This window comes from Melitaea cinxia, chromosome 19, assembly GCF_905220565.1.
Source record: "Melitaea cinxia chromosome 19, ilMelCinx1.1, whole genome shotgun sequence".
Lineage (NCBI taxonomy): Eukaryota > Metazoa > Arthropoda > Insecta > Lepidoptera > Nymphalidae > Melitaea > Melitaea cinxia.
The window spans coordinates 12,103,196-12,123,998 of NC_059412.1; the positions used below are offsets into that span (position 1 = coordinate 12,103,196).

Below are 20,803 nucleotides of genomic sequence, written 5' to 3' on the forward strand. Positions count from 1 at the left end.
AGCAGTTGACGGTTCTAGCATAGAAGTACACTATTACTCACCGCGTGTAGTTCACAGAAGGGGTCCTTCTTCCACGCCTCCGTGTCCCCGCAGTCACAGCAGCCCCCTCCCCCGGACTGGCCCATCTTGTACTTGTGGTGCCTGTGAGCTGACACCTTGAAACACTCCACGCATAGGACGCACGTATTATCCATGCCTGAAAGAGAAATTATTAACTTTTACAATTGTAACAAAATGAGCTGCAGATCGTTATGTGCCTGTGGATAATTTGGTAAAGCTTTAGATTAGGTAAAACCGAATTTCGGGACCGTGGGGGGATGGGGGGGGAGAGGGTGGGGAACGCTACCCCTGGTACCACTGTCACACCTCGGAACCCCATGGTTATGGAGATATCCATGGTTAAAGTTTTGAGGTTAGAAGAAGAATTTCGAAAGTTAGAGGAACGCTTGGCTCCGGCGCTGCGGGAAGTGCAGCCCTTCCGCCCTTGCGTGCGAAAGCTGTAACGTTATACGTACATTATTTATGGTAGTAATTAAAATATGTTTAAATTTAATATTTTAATACGTGAAATGATTTTTCTTTAAAAAAAAAAAATTAGTTTATTATAATTAAATGAAATGAAAATCTACAGTAATTTATGATACACTATTTTATCATAAATTATTTATTTTTTTTTTCTACAAACAAGTTATATAAATTCATCAACCGGCATTTAAATATTCGCGCGGGCAACATTTTATCTTTTTTTCAAAAATTCAAATGAATCTTTTGTCTCGGCTTATAAAAACGGCAGTACTGGTCGCCGCCGCGTCATTCATTTTTGGAAATTTGTCTCAAGAAATAGTTAACGCACATCGTGGCTAATATATATTTAAGCATCGTAACCATATTTTATAAAATTGTGTGATCCTTGCTTAGCGTTGTCTCGATTTAACAAATATTATAGTGTCAGTGTTTATCGCCCCCAAACTGGGTAAGTGGTATATTTATATAGCAGGCAATTTATGTAGTTGATGCAAGTAATCATGCCTATTGTAAAATGTAATATTAGTATTCAGTAGCATAAATCTCATTTGAATTATTTTCTTACATTTCATCATCTTTCAAGTCTACCCTCATTTTTAATATTTTTTATTATAATTGTATATTGAAATATAAGTCAACCTACTTTTAAAAAAATAATTATCTCCGCTTCTGGCTTTATGATTCCACGGCACTACTGCTACAATTTAGGTGCTTTCTTTTGTAACGCAGTGCCGTGGATGTTTGCAAATTGTGCTGGAACGCTTATTTTTATATTTTGATGGCGCGTTCCAGGGTTCGACGATTGGGTCACCGATTTCGACGTTTGGCTCACCAATTACGACGTTCAAACCAATTTCTACGTTTCCACCTAACCCCGACGACGAGAGTGCACTCCGCCGGGTCTTGAACTACCCGTTCCTGCCGCCCCCGGTCGCAAGCGGAATCCTGCCACGCGACTCCCGGGAATATCACCTGCACGGCGAACCAGGAGAGTACCTGAGCCGAACTGCATTTGGAGCTTGTGTGAATTGGGTGCTCGACCCCGCCCATATACGTACATTTTTTATTTTCTACCTCACCGGGTTAATTAATTTAATAAATTTTTTTAGTTCATGGTACCCTGGTTTTATTTACATCTCTAATAGACCAGGGGAACCGTGACAAAGCACGCTCACTCATGCTCCGTTCCGCAGCGGAGGCTGGTCGCCGAAGGCGACCAGCCTCAGCCGCTCCTCTACGCATTCGTTCGCGCGCTTTCGCACGGCGGGCGAGGGCTGCCCTCCCTCCGCGCCTCCGCGGCACAAAAAAAACACTCTAGGGGTAGGACAGACCAAGACCACGTGGACAGTGGGGTGCTACGATTCGGTTTTGGGTATTTTTCGAATTTCTAAACCTATATTCTAGCACGCAATGTTACTAATTTTATTAGAATATTATGTCTGACGCGTTATTTTGTTTAAAAGTGTCGATTTGTCAGTCGTTAAGCGTCAGTTCGTATCATTTGTTGATCTTGCAATCGAGATAGTTTTTACGTAAATTTGTTCGAAAATAAAATGTGAAAGTTGGTGAATGGAGCATATGAGTGCACTTCCCGCTGCACCGGAGTTAAGGTGGAGTCAGACACGGAGCTCTAAGGTATTGTAATATCTCTGAATCACGTAAAGTTAACCCCAAAACTTCAAACACGATATCTTCGAAACCACGGGGTTTACGCGAAACGCACACTACGGGGGGCTAAAAAACCCACCCTCCCCACCACCCTTTACCCTCCCACCCCCATTTCACCCCATAAATTGAAGGCCACTTAACTAACAAATGACCAATTCTTCTTCTAACCTCAAAACTTTAACCATCGATATCTCCATAACCATGGGGTTCCGAGGTGTGATAGTGGTACCAGGGGTAGTGTTCCCCACCCTCCCCTCCCCCATCCCCCCACGGTCCCGAAATTCGGTTTTACCTAATCTAGATCTTAGCCGATAAATTTTGTTGAGTTGGAAGAGAACTTTAATTTGAAGAACTTGAAAGTGGAAGGTTGAGATTTAATCCGTCAAATAATGAGCATTATGAGCTGTTTTTGACAGAAAACAGACAAGAAAATTTAATGTCCTCGTTGTCGCACAATAAGACAAACATTTAGACTGGGATCAAAATTTGCTCTTAATGGAATCGGTGGTATTAGTGTTTTCGTTACTACGCACCACTAATATACAATAATAATATAACTAAAAATAAATAACGCCTCACACTCAACGGCCCCCACTACAATTTACTCCAGTCGTAGTCGAGAGTCCAGAAACAAACAATACACGGGCACAAACTTCCCATCACAGCAAACATCTGTATGGCCTATACAAATTTACCACTTTCCCCAAACCCTAAACTAAATAAATATAACAGTGACGTCACTCACCACACTCCCTACAACTGTACGCCGGCTCGCCCTGTTTGAACACACGGCCACATAACGTTGACCGTCGGGGCGGCGGCGGTTGAGAACTGTCTTCTACTCCCCAGACAAACTGCTCCAGAGGCTGTATTAGTAGCTTGAACGCCATCTCCTCATCGAAAGACCAATCTGGAAAGACATGTATTTATTAGCAAGTGTGTAATTAAAAAAATTAGCATTTTTTAAAATTGGGACACAGTTTTCCAAACTTTTAAATGGCTGTCCCTTTTTGCGACATGTATGAACGTCTATATAAATAATAGTTTCCTGCTTAATAATTTGCCTATACATTTTTTTTGACGTGACAACGTCTAATAAATCGGTGAACGCCGGCAACATGCACGAAAAATGGTGACTAATTTTAGCGTTACGCTCATCGTCCCATTACGTTAAGTGGTTGTCAATTCGATTGGCCTATACGTCTGAGGAGATGTTTTGTTATGACGTTGTCACGTTAAACTATCGTCCGTAAACCAATTTTACAGAAAACTATTTTTTTCTGAAATATTTACATGTCAGTCACTTGTGGACTAATTACCTTGACTCTTTCTAATTTTCTTTTCACGTTAAATTTTAGTGGAATCTAGACTTACCTAAACAAGTCCTATTGGGTTGTGGCGAATATATCCTGGGCACGATAAGCCGCCAGTGGTCCTGAAAGTGTGACGGAGCGAGGACCCCGGCAGCCATCTTCGCTCTCCAAAGTTCCACGACGGCGTCGGCGAGCGCCGGCATCGTGAATCTGTCAATGCTATAGTTCAAAACGAACATTAAAATTGTTATTATTATATACTTTATTGCACTAAAAAAAGAATATACAGAAAATTACATCTATAGTTGATAGCAAATGTGGACTTATCCCTAGAAGAGATCCCTTCCAATCAACCAATGGTCATGAGAAAGTGTCATATAGCGGGGGAGACAATGCAAGTAATAACAGCGTAGAAAAAATAGCTAAATACATAGATACATACATATGTAGACATATATACATATATACTAGCCTCCAAAAAAATCGACCCACCCGTTAATTTTTGCCAGCTATGTTGTTATCTTAAGTATGCGACGATATAGTTGAATGGTTTTGCTTGTTCCTTATAAATTAAAATATTAGTACCCACTTGACATTAGCTTTAGAGGGATTAAAGTGTTTAAGTGGGTAGTTGTAACATTTTGAAAGCACTGATAAGAAAATGTTCATTTGGGCATAAGGTGCATTGTTAGTTTAGTTTATTTCGAACTTTTAACGTGTAGACATCTCGGTTTTGTGTATCGTATTGATTAAGCCTGTTAAAATTTGTTGGAGTAAGCATTTCTTAACATCAAACCATAAAATATGGATACTATTGAAGCGGAAGCTGCTCAAGCCACAGCTCTCATTCGTGAGAGGTTAAGTCAGAGAAATGTGGCAAGAGGATTAAACGTGAGTCGATCAGTAGTGTGTAGGGCATATAAACGATTCTTAGAGACTGGGGGGTATTGCCGGAGACCAGGATCTGGAAGAGAACGTTTCATAAACCCAAACTAAAACTCACTGCATCTCACCGGCAAGCGAGGTTAGAATTTGCTAGGCAGAACCTTAATTGGACATTAGACCATATATCTTGTAGGGTCTGATGGACGTCGTAACGTTATGCGAAGGCCATGGGAACGTTATGCTCATTGTCGCATTCGAGAAACAGTCCGATTTAGTAGAGGCTCTACAATGTTCTGGGGAGGCATATCTTTGACGGCACGTACTGCGTAGTGTTGCCCAAATTCAGTCTTGGTCTTGCAGTCTTGGTCTTGTTCTTGCGTTTTTGCAAGACCAAGACCAAGAACAAGACCGCGTATTTTTAGCAAGACCAAGACCAAGACTGACCGTGCAAGACTTGAGCAAGAACAAGACATAGCCTGCAAGACTCTTGCGTCTTGCAGCTAGGACTTAGCGCTATTTCACTGAGTAGTTAGGTGTAACAGTTCGGTGTATAGGTAGGTACGCTTAGGAATTCTATGAGACGCAAAAAACTGTATCAAAGAATATGAAAAACTGGACCTATGCGCATTACGACTAATACCATAAACATAGCGAATAAAAAAATATCTATTAAAATCAAACTGAGTGCATGCATAGTTATGTTTTAACCATCGGCACTTTGATAATGCGGCATCAAAGGTTTTGTACTTACTTCTCAAAGAAATTTGCCGCTTTTCGGAAGTACATGGTTATGATACACGCGCCGGCGGCTTCTTTTGAAATCTAAAACAATCGTTGCCGCCACGCCGAAATCATAACATTTGACACTATTTGATTGCCGCCATAGGGCGTAGGTATACTCATGCAAAATAATTTCGAATTTTAAGAGTACCTACAGGTGTTCCAAAGAATAAATAAGTTTCAGAGTGCTTAGAATGAAAATGAATACATTATACTGATCACGCAAGTAGTATTATGATTAGGATAAAATGGTAAGGATAGGTAGTAGATGTCATATTAATTCATTCTAGTAAGTATATATTATAATATTGATTACTTATATGGTTTTAAACTAATTACTTAGGTACTATTATTGTACATTTAGTCATTATATTTCTTAAGTTTTTACAAGAAAGAATAGCAAAAAGTGTTCAAATATCACCCGTTTAATAAATATTGTAGCCACTTTTAAATATACTTGAAACGTGTAAAAAAAATCTACAAAACTAATAAAATAATATAAAAAGCGTAGGTACTTACCTACTAATAAAATAAAAAGCCTGCGATAAGAGTTTTGTATTACTTACCAGCCCGAATATCTCTGAGAGAGATGATGAGAGTAAGTATTTACTAGCTGTGCCCGCGACTTCGTCCACGAGGAATAGTAACTTTGGAGGTATAGTGACGTTCAGGACTTATTTATTTATTTTAAAACTTCTGTCATCAAACATACAAACGAACTCTTCAGCTTTATAATATTAGTATAGATGTACGCCAAAACATTCACTTATATGTAAAGAATAGTGATTGGCACTAATTCTTTACATATATTTTATTCACGCGTCGCGTCTGTACAAGTAGGTAATATTTAGTGTGTGTTTGTACGCCGCACGCGGCATTGTTTGATTTGCGGCGGCATCCTTTTCATAGAGCCGGCACGTGGCGAGGCGGCGCGGTAGAAAGCAAGGAAACGTACTATAAATAAAGGAATTATTTTAATTCCAGTCATTTCCAATTGAGCTGTGCTTCGAGTCTAACTTAATAATTGTTTTTACTAATTCTCGTTGTTTTCTAAAAACGTATCACGTGTACAATTTAATATGAGTGACGAAGATTCAAATTATTCTAGTCCGAGTAACGAGAGTTTGAGTCACAGATCTAAAAGACCCAAAAGCAAATTTGAGGAGTTTTTCGAAATAATTCATGCATCCCAAACTGCCTTCTGTAAATTGTGCCAACATAAAAAGATTGAAATAAAAATGAAAAACAGAAACACTTCAGGCTTAAGGAAACATCTAATATCTTTCCACAAAAAGGAATCAGAAATATTTCTTCCTGTTAAACCAAAATTAAGTGGAGATATCACAAGCTTTTTAGTAACCGCTGGAAGAAGTGGACAGGTAAGAATATTTTTTTAACAGTTAAAAGAATTTTAACTCTGCGTAGCTATTCATGCGATACTTTCAAAAACGCCATTAACTTACGTAAGTATTTTTGAGTTAGTGGTGTTTTCATCTAGGGGTGCGACATATTAAGTATGTAATTATCGTCTTAAATATTTTTTATAAACACCCATATTTTCATTTAATCGGCCAGTAACAACTAAGTACTTTATTTTGGTAAATTACAGTACAGTGCAACCTTAATATAATAAATATCAATTTAACGATTTTCTCGATTTAACAACAACAAACCTCCTCCTCTTATACGCTCAAACCTAGTATGTTTTAAATAATAACACAAGATTTATTGTTTTGTTTCAGTCGGAAAACAGCAGTGACAACATCACGACAGCTACAGTTGATTGGGTGGTGAAAAAATATCTTCCCTTCTCATTTTTCGATGACGAAGCTACACAAGTATATTTTCGATGTATTTGCCCTAATATGGTGTTTTCTAAAAGGTCTACACTTAGAAGGAAAGTCAAAGAGCGATTTGAAGAGCTCCAATTGAATCTCAAGGAACGACTTCAACAATTATCATCTAAAATGTCTTTTACCATTGATGGGTGGACGTCAATTGCTGGTAGGAGTTACTACGGGGTTACGGGGATTTGGTTTAAAAGTGAGAGCGGGCATTGACATATTGTGCAGTTCTGTCACCGAATTAAATGATTTTCAAATCACAGCTAATGAATGGCAGGTACTCGAAAAATTACATAAATTTCTAATAAACTTTAAACTTTTAAGTACAAAACTTGGTGGAGACAAATATGTTACATTACCGCTAGTCATTGTATCATTCAATCTCTTGCTAGATAAAATTGAATCCATGGTAAAACAGTTAGATGAGAAACCTAATCGATCTGAAGTGGATGAAAGGCTCATTCTAGCTTTCCAAGCAGCTCGAGACAAAATGCTTAAACATTACAAGAAGAGCAACTGGATTTATTGTACTTCTTTAATTTTAGACCCAAGGCATAAGGCTCAGACTTTTGACCTGACAATGTGGGGGAAGCAACTTAAAACAGAAAGTCTGCGCAAGTTCAATGAACTTTATGAAGAATATAAAAGTCTACACTCACTGAACAAATCTCTGGAATTACCAGAAAAAGAAAATAAAGTATGTGATGAAGATGAAGACGTAATAGACTTTGATAAACTCTATGAATGTCCCTCGACGTCATCTGGATCTTGTCTTCAAAGCTTAGTGATAGACGAGTTGGAGGAGTACCTGAGAAAACCAAGAACTGCCAGCTCGGAAGACATTTTAGATTGGTGGAGGACGCATGAGACAGAGTATCCGATTTTATCGAAAATGGCCCGTGATTTTCTCTCAATACCTGCACCTTCAGTACCTGCTGAGAGGTTATTTTCTAAAGCATCATTAGTAATTAGAAAACATAGAAATAGGTTAAGTGATGAGTCAGCCAGATGGTTACTTTGTATTAATTCTTGGTCAAAAAAAATGATATAAAGTATCATAACCTAATGATAAAGCTGTTGATTTGTGTTGTATTTTATTTTTTATTCAAATAAATGATAAATCGTAAAACTCTTTTATTAAATTTCTTATAAGTTGAGGGTTCAATCTCTTTCTAGACAGATAAGTATTGTTCTTTAAAATACAGTCAAGTTATTGTAATTAATTTGTTTTTTTACATGTTTTAGCAAATGTAAGCTTATAAATCATTATAATCATTATTTATCATCATTAAGAAACAGTTACTTCCATGGAAAACGACATATAGGTCAGTTGATTTTTCGAATTTCTTATCAAATCTTCAGTTATTTATTAATCTGCTTGATCTTTACTATGGCTATGTTAATTCAAGCTCACAATGTTCCAATTCTAATACGTTTTTCTAAGATTTAAAGTAAACTTTAATAAATAGTAATAGACTAATAGGTAATTGCAAGACTTGCAAGACTCTTGCTGCAAGACCAAGACCAAGACCAAGACTGGGAGCGCAAGACCAAGACCAAGACCAAGACCAGGTGTATTGGCGCAAGACCAAGACCAAGACTGGCTAAGTCTCGTCTTGTTCTTGCATTTGGGCAACACTAGTACTGCGCAGGTTTTCTTTCGTAATCGTACTGTTAATGCTGAAAATTACATATCAGATATTCTAGAACCTCATGTTATGCCTTTTGGACCTCCTCCTCCCTCCTTGGACACGTTGGAGACAATTTCCAACTTATGCACGATAACGCAAGACCTCACGTCGTTAGAATTGTGTCTGAATACCTTCGGGAGGTTGGAATTCCAATTATAGCATGGCCAGCGAATAGTCCGGACTTAAACCCAATAGAGCAGCTCTGAGACCAGCTCAAACAAAAAGTTACAGCCCGAAATCCAGTTCCAGACACATTAGATCAACTGGAAGCCGCTTTAACGGAAGAATGGGAGCGGACCTCACAAGATGACATCAAAAACCTTATTCAATCACTTAATAGGCGTATGCGGGCAGTGATATTGACTTGAGAAATAACGTGCTCCTTTAATTTACGTTTGAAGGAAACAAGGGAAGGACTATTTTGGACGCTTTCTGGGAGTTTGTTCCACAGTAAAGAGTACCGCAAATGTATTTAGTTTGAATTTGGTATTGCACTTTGTTACATCCAGCTTTGTTATAATGCCAGGGCGCCTGGAACGATTAAGAGAGGGTAGGAAGTGAAAAAGGATCGAAGATAAGAAGGAGAGTTTGGATCACGTAGGATGTTAAAGAGAGTAGATAGGATATGCATATCACGGCAAAGGCTGATTGTTTTTCATTTCATCTGTTAGAACTTTTTTTTAACTAACTTTTATATGTTTGGGGATTTTTAAAATAAGTTGAGTATAAATGGAAAAATAGAATCGGTTTATATAACTATATATTTCTTATTTGAACTGTCTGCAACTCGTGACCCTAGCTGCCTTTACCGCGTCACCGGTGATGGTGCTGTGTACTGAGATACAGTCGAAAACTAAAGTTAGAGTTCAAAATGGACGTTCGTCCTGAAGGTGTCTCCTAGTGATATCGCATCCTACTTACGAACGTTAGAGTATTATATTCTTAAAATTTTAAAAGTCCATGAAAACAATACACTATCATAAGTTTCGCCTTTCTATCCGCGAATATCGACGCAAATATTCGAGTAACGAGCGAGTTAAATCGCGATGTCTCGGTTTAAGAACAAAACACGTAAAACAATCAGACGCGATAATTTCCGAGTGCGGTCACCAACACACTGTTCGCCCAGATTGGCATCAGGCCGACCCGTTCAACCATCAATTGAGATCTATGATCTAATTATATAAAAAATTACACGAGGAAGTGTTATGAGCACTAGATATTGATGACGTCATTTGTCGCACAAATGACATACCACTCATTATCATATACTCGATTCGATATCAACGCGGTTGTGATTTATTGCTCGTCGAGAGACAGGTGGAGTAATTTGAATGAAACAATTATTTAATATCGCTAGTAATTAATAAATAATTAAAATTTGTAACAAATAATAACACACACGCGAATCTAGATAAGTGTGACATGAACGATAACGAGTAATTTCTTTAATCTACGCTTCAGCCTGTAATATCCTACTGCTGCACAATCACCCAAACCACGAAAAACATCTATATGGCCAATACAAATGTTTTGAGTAATATTTGATAACGCGTATTCACTTGACTCTTTTTTCGTCTACCTACGTTGTATTACTTATCAATGTACATTATTGAAGTCGTTTTTTTTTTTTTTTCATTTGCGAGCAAATACAATTATACCTATATAAATAGACACACAATAAATCGATCGAATCATTTTGGTGGTGTGCGACGAAAACACCGTAACACGTCATGTTTAAAAATTACAATAAAAAGAAAATATCATTCGCGACCTTCGTAACAGTAAGTCAAGGTAAGGAATAACATCTTCGAAAACGCTAATGCATCAAAATATTTTTAACTTCAGTCACAAAGAAAATACACTGTCCTCATATCTTTGATGATGATTCAGCCTGTAGCATCCCACTGCTGGGCATAGGACTATTTCTCCATATAGAAGAAAGATCGGAGCTTAATCCAGCAAGCTCCGATTCCAGTTGGTGGATATATTCCCATTTATGAGTAACGATCGCTATCAGATGTCTATGATAACAACCGGGACGGACAGCTCACGACAGACATATGTTCAACACTTTTCATTTATTTCGGAACCGACCACCTGCAGGTTTTTTAATAATATATTTCAACAGCCTACATACAGGAACAGAGCCTCGTATATTATATAAACGAAGATTTAAATTAAACTCTAAAGTTATAGTCATAAAGTCGATGTTCTAAAGTTTTAAAACCTCGTAATTACCTCTATTTTTATCGCACGGTCACTGACTCGCGCAAGCAACAAGCAACAAAAGACGGATTTACGTTCTTATGATAACATAGATAAGGTTTACAATCGTTTCAAAGTGCGACGTTTGTGTTTCAAGAGATAGGAGGAATTAATTCTTTGAACTTTCAATAAAAAAATATCGTTTTGAAGGACATTTTTAAGCATAATATCAGTCATTGATTTTTAATTAAGTTATGACTGTCGAGATATAAGAAAAAAAAGTACTGATTTTTTTTTTCATATACAGGGTTACAGGAAAAGTCGACCTAGATCCGTTAAGGGCGTGTAGTACACACCATTTCTGAATGATTTCACTATGGAACCCCCCATCCTAAACTTAACCGTTTTCGAGATATACGAGTTTTAATTTTTTTTAAGAAAATGCCCAATTTTTCGGCTATTGAATTGAATATTTTGAATTTTTTTGACTCTTATGATTATTTTTTTGGTTTTTTACATGAAGAATGAGATGCTTAATGACCTCAATGACTAAAATTGCACCTAAGTTAACTAAATAGGTCGTTGTAGACGATCGAATCTTAAGAAAATAAGTACAAATTATAAAAAAATATTTTTCTTTTCTGGATATCTCAAAAAATTATTACAGCACTTGCTCTGCAGATGTGCTTAAAAACATCTACATTTTATCAGCTATCCAACGAGGTATAACACTCTAGGGTATTTATTAACCTCAAAGGTGAAACTTAGTTTCTAAGGCTACATGGCAGTCAGAATAAATAGCGCTAATTTAATCTAATTAATTTGACTTAAGTTCAGCATCATCATCATTACAGATCGTCGGTGATTGTAGTAAGCTAAATGAAACAATAAATCAGTTCAAAATAACATTTATTAACCTAATGTTTTTGAAGTTCATGTTCTACGTGTCCACCTCTATTTCGCACACATTTTCTCATTCTTTCACGTAGTCTACTTTTCACTACACCAGTGGTTAATGTTCTTCTTATGTCGTTAGCAGCATTAATTATCCTTTCTTTGAGAACTTCCACTAACGATATGGGGTTGGGCTCACTGTAAACGAGGCTCTTCATGTGCCCCCATACATAAAAATCCATGGGGGTCAGGTCGGGACATCTGGCTGGCCAGGGTACAGGCCCACCTCGTCCAATCCATTTGTTAGGATAGTTAGTGTCCAACCATTCCCTAACGCTTTTTCTGAAATGAGCAGGGCAGCCATCATGTTGAAACCACATGTCCCGCAGTAATTGTAATGGGAGATCATCTAGTAGGTAACCTAAGTCACCTCTTAAGAAATTTTCATAAGTTTCACCATTTAGATCTTGTTTTTGCACATTATTTTTCTCACTCTCACCTGCATAAATCTTAAGTTGTCTCGCTCACACGCACTGGATTAACTTGAAGGACAATAGCCGAGGGACCCGTTAGACCTACTACCTGAACCTTTTCAACTATGTTTTTTTCTATGAGTTTAAATACAACCCTAGGTTGTTATACCTCGTTGGATAGCTGATAAAATGTAGATGTTTTTAAGCACATCTGCAGAGCAAGTGCTATAATAATTTTTTGAGATATTCAGAAAAGAAAAATATTTTTTTATAATTTGTACTTATTTTCTTAAGATTCGATCGTCTACAACGACCTATTTAGTTAACTTAGGTGCAATTTTAGTCATTGAGGTCATTAAGCATCTCATTCTTCATGTAAAAAACCAAAAAAATAATCATAAGAGTCAAAAAAATTCAAAATATTCAATTCAATAGCCGAAAAATTGGGCATTTTCATAAAAAAAATTAAAACTCGTATATCTCGAAAACGGTTAAGTTTAGGATGGGGGGTTCCATAGTGAAATCATTCAGAAATGGTGTGTACTACACGCCCTTAACGGATCTAGGTCGACTTTTCCTGTAACCCTGTATATGTGTATTTTTTTATATCAATGGCCTTAAATCGTTTTAAGGAGTTAACTACGATAAAAAGAACTATTTATGTTTTGCTGATTATTTGAGAAATCTATATTACGATTCGTGACCTTCACATTAACTCTAATTCAATCATTAATATAATTTTATTATTAACTAGTTGGCCTGGCGAACTTCGTACCGCCTTTTTTATTTATTTTTTGTGAATATAATAATTATTTATATCGAAATAAAATATAGCCTATCTTTCAAGTTGAATCAAACTGCACACGGTGTGCAAATTTGATTAAAATAGGTTAAGTAGTTTAGGAGTCCATCGCAGATAAACAACGTGACGCGTAATTTATAAATATATTAAGATAAGATATAATAATCAAGTAACATAAATAAACATTGCAATAACGATTCAAAATACTCTCAGAGACTACTTAAGGAAAAAGGGAATTTTGATTTAATTAAAATAATAAGGGGCTATATCCAAATTGTAACGTATACATAATAATTAAAAAAAAAAAAAATTAACACTCTTTTCATCTTTCTTCCATTTCATGAAAACAAATATTTAAGAATAACGCCAATTAGCTGACCTAAAACTTTTTTTTTAGATCTCTACAACTCGGTCGAACGCACTATAAAAGATTTGAATAGCAGTAGAAATCATCAGATTAAAACAGAAAAAGGCCGATATTAAATTTGTTATTTAAATTGCAGCTTTAATCGTTCAAGTCGAAATTAAAATTTACATTTCAAGCGAAAAATTTCCAATTATTAAAACAGGAGGCAGTTACAAAAGCTAATAAAATAAAATTTAGACGACGCGTTAGCGCAATGGATACAGCACTGGCTTATCGCTGTTGCGTTGGCGGTTGCGGGTTCGATCACCGCATAGGGCATACATTAGTATTGGCTATTAAGTTTTGCCGTGGTCTGGGCGTTTATGTTAGGCGGCGAACAATATTTGTAAAAATACAAATATCTATCTTGAACGGAATTCGAACCGGCGCCATTACAACGATTATACCTCTGACCGATTGTCAAGAATAAGAATACATTAAAATTGTAAAGCATATAATCTACACAGGAAACTGGCGTCGTCCCATTATAGAGAGTACCAACTTGGGTCAATTCACACTGAACGTGCTCCAGTGCACTAACCGCAACTACTCTTTTAAGACAATGAAATATATAAAGAGTCATCAGACTACGCGAATAAACGCGACGTTTTACTTTAAGATTGATCGCGAAACTTGCCCTATGACGCTGCCTTTAATACACCCAAACACATAAACAAGTCTAACCTATCTAATTAATAATAGTCAAAATTAAAGATATAATGGAAGAAAAAGTATTATTACTTTTTTATTACAAAGGTGATAAAAGGGTAGTAAGCGGATCTTCTGTTAGGTAAGGTTTTGTACTCCAATCGGGTAGCTCAAAATTTTGAGCGCGATATTTCCTGCTGTGCCCGATCTTAATAAAATGTCAGTTCTGTTCAGTCTTCGGCCTGTGTATTTGAAAGCCAGCAGTTGGATGGTCCCGCCATCGGTCGGCTTTATAAGTTCCAAGGTGGTAGTGGAACTGTGATGTGTGTGTGAAGTGACAACCCTTAGTCGGTCGTTTTTTTGCTATTTATAAAATCCTTTGCTAACAGAATAAGCAACACAAAACAAAGTCGCAGATATAAGTTAAATTATAAAATTCTATAACGACGTTCACCGCACCGAAACGCGTTCGTTGTGAAGATATTTTTAAACCTTATAAATGATACTGAAAAGCGTTGAACGCGACCTTGTTGGAAATAAAAAAGCCTACTCCGAAAAGTGTAATTTTTTTGCAATCATTTTAATAATGTTTTATAATAAGTAGGTATGCGTTTTTAATAATAAAACGTCCGATTCAATATCTGCAGTGTTGATGAAACAGTCGAAACGGTCGAAACACTTTATGTGGAGTTTCGTCAACCTGGAGTTCATATGAAAATGGAGAACAGCTATTTTTTAGATTTTTACATATTTTGTTTGTATCTGCCTCGACGGCATGAGTTATATTGTTTTAGTCATTTTTATTTATCTTTTGTATAAACATATTTCAAAGTGTATAAAAAATGAAATGTAGAAATAATATGAGTAAAACGTGAAGTAATAAAGACTTATCAGCTGGCTAACGCTTACTGGTGCAACAGCTACGTTACACGCTACTTACTTACTGCGTAAATATTTCTAACAAAAACAAACTTATCTTTTACATTATCAAATAACATAAAAAAATAAATAAATTGTAAACAAAGTACATTTCTAAGCAAGCTGACGTCATCACGGCAGAAATTAGTCATTTTTTTTCCAATATTACAAATTTTCTCCATTTTTAGACAAATAAATAAATCAAAAATTATTTTATTTGTGTAAACAATAAAAACACTCACGAAACGAAACATTTTAAAATTAATTAAAGTTAAAATGAAGCTACCATCAATTCAGAAGATAGAAACTGCAGAGAAGAATTATCATAAAGAAACTCCGCAGTTACTTTTTAATTTATAATTAAACGATAGTTTTTTTTTAGCAGAATGTAGAACAAGCGCATTGAGCCTACTTCATCTCAACTAATAAATTTGAACTTTTTGATTTATATATATGAAAAAAAATATATTAGATTAATAGTTTGATAGTAATATATATATATATATATATATATATATATATATCAGTAACTTCTATCTGTCAGATAGTTATACGTCAGATAACTTTATCAGAAACAAGTAAAACTGTCCCTTTAAGCGTATGGATAACCAACACTCGTGTAATGGGATTACAATTGAAGTTAATATTGAAAGCGTGCCTCGCGTTATTCTTATATGGTCTCATTTTAACGTAGGTACATAATGTCGATACTACTTTTATTTTCTCTTCTAACAAAACCTTTACATGTTATGCACAAAAAAATTTTTTGTAGGTACGCGTATTGCATGGGTAATTTTGGAACGATCCCTATTATATATAAAAATCGCTGAAATGTATATACTCGCATAACTTCCGTACGACTACATAAAATTGGATATATTTTTTAGGTGTTCGTTATAATCAGAACAGCGGCTTTATATATATATATAAAAAAAAAAAAAAAAACGATACATTCACAGAAGAAAAATGGCGGTGCGAAATTCGCCGGAACAAGTAATATACGAGTACCTATGTGTAAAAATCTCTGGTCACCACAGTGTTTATTCTCCACTCTCCTCTCCTCAGAACTCCTCCGGAACGGCTCGACCGATTTTTATGTTTTTTTAACTAGTTTAATAAAAAAAAAAGTTCTACCTTTCTTTACGATCATCTTTTCGTTGAGCCTCACATTTATTGATCACCAAATCATCATCATCATATTTTTTACAACACAAGTTCAGTAACGCTTTTAATAACATTATCAAATCATTTTAAAACTAAACTTTCAATCATAAACGAATTCACCATTTTCAAAACTAAATAAAATAATAAACTAAAAAAATAATTGTGCAATCCTGCATATTAATAATAGTACATCACATAAATACACTATAATAAAAAAAAAAAATTAAAAAAAACGGAAGTTCGAAACATGTGTCCACACACAAGATCTTACAGAATATAAAACAATTTGGAACTGTCTGCTGTGTACACAGCGCTCATGAGGCATGTGTAATATTTATTTCTATTAATATATGTCGATATCAATAACAATTGAACAGGAAAATATGAAAACAGATAAGATAGACAAGGTCGGTGAAATAAAATATATTAGCTTGATGCTCGTGATTGCGGGGTGATTGGAAGTTAAACCATCAGTCGTCTTAAGGCAGACATGACAATTTATTGTTGCGGCACTTGTTCCGCAATATTTTTTACAACCATAGATATTTTTGTGGTTTTAAAGTCACTCAAGATACAGATTACATATAATTAACTAGCTGACCCCGCAAACGTTTCTTTGCCATATATATTATTAACCCGCTAAATCCCCCCCCCCTTATAACTTAGGGGTATGAAAAATAGATGTTGGCCGATTCTCAGACCTACCAGATATGCCCACAAAATTTTATTAAAATCGATCGAGCCGTTTCGGAGGAGTTCAATGTTTAACACCATGACACGAGAATTTTATATATTAGATTTTATAGGCAACTTTAGGTAGAAACCGACTGGTACACAGTTATTTTTAGGAAATGTTTAGAGTCAATACAAGCGAGAAGAAAATGAAACTACGTGTTATTAAGCATGGCTTCCTTCCGTTTAGAGCCATATTAGAGATACATGGCGGCATACCACGATAGAAATTATACGTGAAAAAAAATAAGCTGTCGTAAGTACAGCTCATTTTTTTTCACGATGAGGTAGGGCACAGCAGGAATTTCCTGCTCAAAATATGGAGCAGCCCGACTGGGGTAGTACCTCGACCTTACAGAAGATCACAGCAAAATAATAGTGTTTTCAAGCAGTATTGTGTTCCTGTTGGTGAGTAAGGTGACCAGAGCTCCTGGGGGGATTGGGGATTGGGTCGGCAACGCGCTTGCGATGCTTCTGGTGTTGCAGGTGTCTATAAGCTACGGTAATCGCTTACCATCAGGTGAGCCGTACGCTTGTTTGCCGACCTAGTGACATAAAAAAAAAAAAAAAAAAAAAAAAAACTTTAAAATTAACAAATAAAAAAAATTGTTGACAAGACATGGGAAATTTGGCTATAAATAATCGACTTAACTATAAAACTTGGTAACTCGGTCATTGACACGACACTAATGTACACACGACGATAATTTTATAAATAATATTTCATATTTTTTATTTTATTTTTTTACTAAAGCGTTAGAGCAAGTAAGTTGTATATTTAGGTTATAATATTGATTCTGATGTTTCAGTTAAAAGGAGGGACGCCAGTTGAGCAGAAGTTTACGATAAGGTACTTTAACACCTGAACTCAAAGTAGATAATATTTCTTTTTGACGGATGTTTTTTGTGGGTATAGTTTAGAAATGATATGTAGCATATGAGGTTTAATTGAATATCTTGTACACACCCTGGGTTTGCCTATACATCGGTCACAGTAACAACTGTTGGGCTTGCGCGGTCGCTGGTTCGATCCTTGCACATAGCAAATATTTCAGTAAGCCATACAGGTGTTACGCGTTCTGGATGTTTGTGCTTGTTTATTACGCAAAAATAATCCTAATAAGCGGAATAAATCCTAGTAAGCGGTCATTGAACACGAGGCCTTTATCTTTATGTAGGTATGTAAAACAAATCGCCGAAATGTTTGAACGCATAGCTTCCAAACGACTGACTGCTCCTAATTTGATAATTCTTTTTTATGTTCGCTATTGTCAAGATAAGATTTCTATATAGGTATAAAGATTTACATAACATTGATATGTTCACGAAAATAAAATTCGGCGGGAAAAGTTAGCCGGGACAAATTGTTTATTTTTTAAATACCATGCACGATTTAACCAATGTACAGTCAATTGGGCGACTGATGGACTCCGAATCATTGTGTTTGCTTGCAAACGAAAACCGACTTCAATTACATCGTCAAGTAATATAAAATAGTCAAGTAAATATCCTTTATTAAGGATAACTCAAAAAGTACTTGTCAGATTTCAATAAAGTAAATGAAACTACATGACAAGCACCACCTTTTGATTAAAAAATGAATAATCCAAATCGGTCCATCCAGTAAAAAGTTCTGAGGTAACCCATAAAAAAACACAGTCGAATCCTACTTTTTTGAAGTCGGTTCACAAATAACTTTCATAATATAAACATATTTACCGAGCTGCCGGTATCATGTCCGCGGCGTCATCCTCCATGGACTCTTCGCCGACCGCGAGGTCCACCTGCATCGGCGGCGGTGTACCCATCTCCGCTTAACTCTCACGCCTTGTATCTGAAACAATAATAAAATATTTAGGGCCTGTTCCACCGGTTGTGGATAGTTTTTTCTACTACTACTACTACTACTACAAAACGTACAAAATTTGGAGCTCAAAGTTGGGAGTACAAAGTACCTCAACCTTAAAGAAGATCACATTTACAGCTAAATAATAAATAGTATTGTGTTCCTGTGGTGAGTATGGTAGCCAAAGCTCCGTCAGGTTGGAGAAAAGATCGACATCGCGTTGACAATGTTCCTTGTGTTATCGGGCCATAAACGGACTGTGAAAAATCGGCAATCATAATATATGAAACAGTCGCCAAGAGTCTGTTTCTGCGGTTGTGGTTAACGCTATATGAACGACGGTATCCAACATATAATTTTTTTGACATATCATTCTTGCAATATATATCTAAAAATTAATCTTAAAATTGTAGTATATTAAGTGAGGAAAAACAGGTCTTGATAGCGTCCTGCTATTGAAATCTATTCGTAACCTATGTATAGAATAAGTCTCTTAATCCGAAATCGGTGATACAGGCCCTTACGCTTCAGCCTGTAATATCCCACTACTGGGCATAGGCCTCTTTCCCCATGTAGGAGAAGGATCAGAGCTTAATCCACCACGCTGTTCCAATGTGGGTTGGCGGATATATTCCCTACTACGAGTAACAATCGCTATCAGGTGTACATGATAACAACCGGGACCGACGGCTTAACGTGCTCTCCGAGGCACGGTGGGGAGACCCACAAGGACTGCACAAACACCTAGACCACGGCAAACACCTGTATGGCCAATACAAATGTTTGTCATGTGCGGGGATCGAACCCACAACCGCCAGCGCAACAGGTACAATCCATGGCTGTAACCGTTGCGCCAACGCGTGTCATACAGGCCCTTAGTAAATTAAATTCACATCTGATATATCATTTCTTTTTGTCACGATATTACATTTAAATCGAATGTAAATTCTGCAGAGACACCGTCAGGAACTCCACAGTTACTCTTTTAAACATAATCAATAAATTACGAGGCTTCCCTAACTTTTCAATAAACGTGAAAGTACAGACATATGAATCAGCGATGTAGTTACCCTTCATATACCAAAACAAGAAGAACAAGGAAACCTTCAATAAAATACCGAACATTATCAATTCAACATTTCCACAAACCGACACAATACGATTCGACTCGAAACGATTCATTGTAGACAGCTGTAAATTATTACTGGAGACAAAATATTAATAAAGATGGAATAAATAATATAATCGATTCATATCACGTGTACGGCTTGATTTGATTTTCTATTTTATCTTGTCTTACTACTAGTAGAAACTTTCTAGTCCTTGAAAAATCTTTATTAGTTTATATTTATAGCTAGGTACTATTATTAAAATGAAAAGTTTGTTGGTTTGTTTAAACACGCTAATCTCAGGAGCTACATGTACGAAATGTCACAAAAGCGAGGCTGGTCGGTAGATATACAAACCTACAACGTACAACAAAATTTACAACAATTCAAAAACAAATCGCTGAAATGTATGTACTTGCATACGTACTGAACGACTGCATACTATTTTTTTTTTTTTGTGTTCGCTATTGCCAGGAGAAGGTTTATATAAAAGAAATAAAAAGAAATAAAAAAATAAAATAAAAGTGTGCTTTAGACCACCGAAGTTAAACTTCTTTAGCTCCATCTAACTTACGACTTCCTATTCCGTGCGCCTCGCCCGATCAAACTTTTCGTAACGCTCTCGTCAAGTATTCACTAGCTAACTCCCCAAGTTACGCGTGCGTAAATAAGTTTTACTTAAAAAAATGATATAATCATAAAAAAAAAATATAGCGGTACGAAGATCGCCGGGTCAATTTATGAACTATAAAAATAAATATAAAAAAAATTAAAAAGGGAAAAACACAAAATAAATCCTTTAGCATTGACTTTGTACGTATGTGAGACAATGGTCACTTGAGGAAACACTTTAAGTAATATTCGTTCCGATGGCTATTAATGTCGGAAAATGAGGAA

The 20,803-nt window shown here is 36.1% G+C and overlaps 1 protein-coding gene across 1 annotated transcript in view; it reads right to left on the reverse strand.

Annotated features, from left to right (window-relative positions):
• The window catches only part of LOC123662963 (E3 ubiquitin-protein ligase UBR1), a 51,083-nt gene extending 32,309 nt beyond the window's left edge, over positions 1-18,774 (reverse strand). The window contains exons 1-4 of the mRNA XM_045597727.1: positions 18,671-18,774; positions 3,568-3,716; positions 2,939-3,103; positions 42-196 (exon numbers count right to left, since the gene is read on the reverse strand). Coding sequence (XP_045453683.1) covers positions 42-196; positions 2,939-3,103; positions 3,568-3,716; positions 18,671-18,759 — 558 coding nt within the window. The 5' untranslated portion in view covers positions 18,760-18,774. The remainder of the gene's footprint in view (positions 1-41; positions 197-2,938; positions 3,104-3,567; positions 3,717-18,670) is intronic.
• Between the last annotated feature and the right edge of the window lie 2,029 nt (positions 18,775-20,803).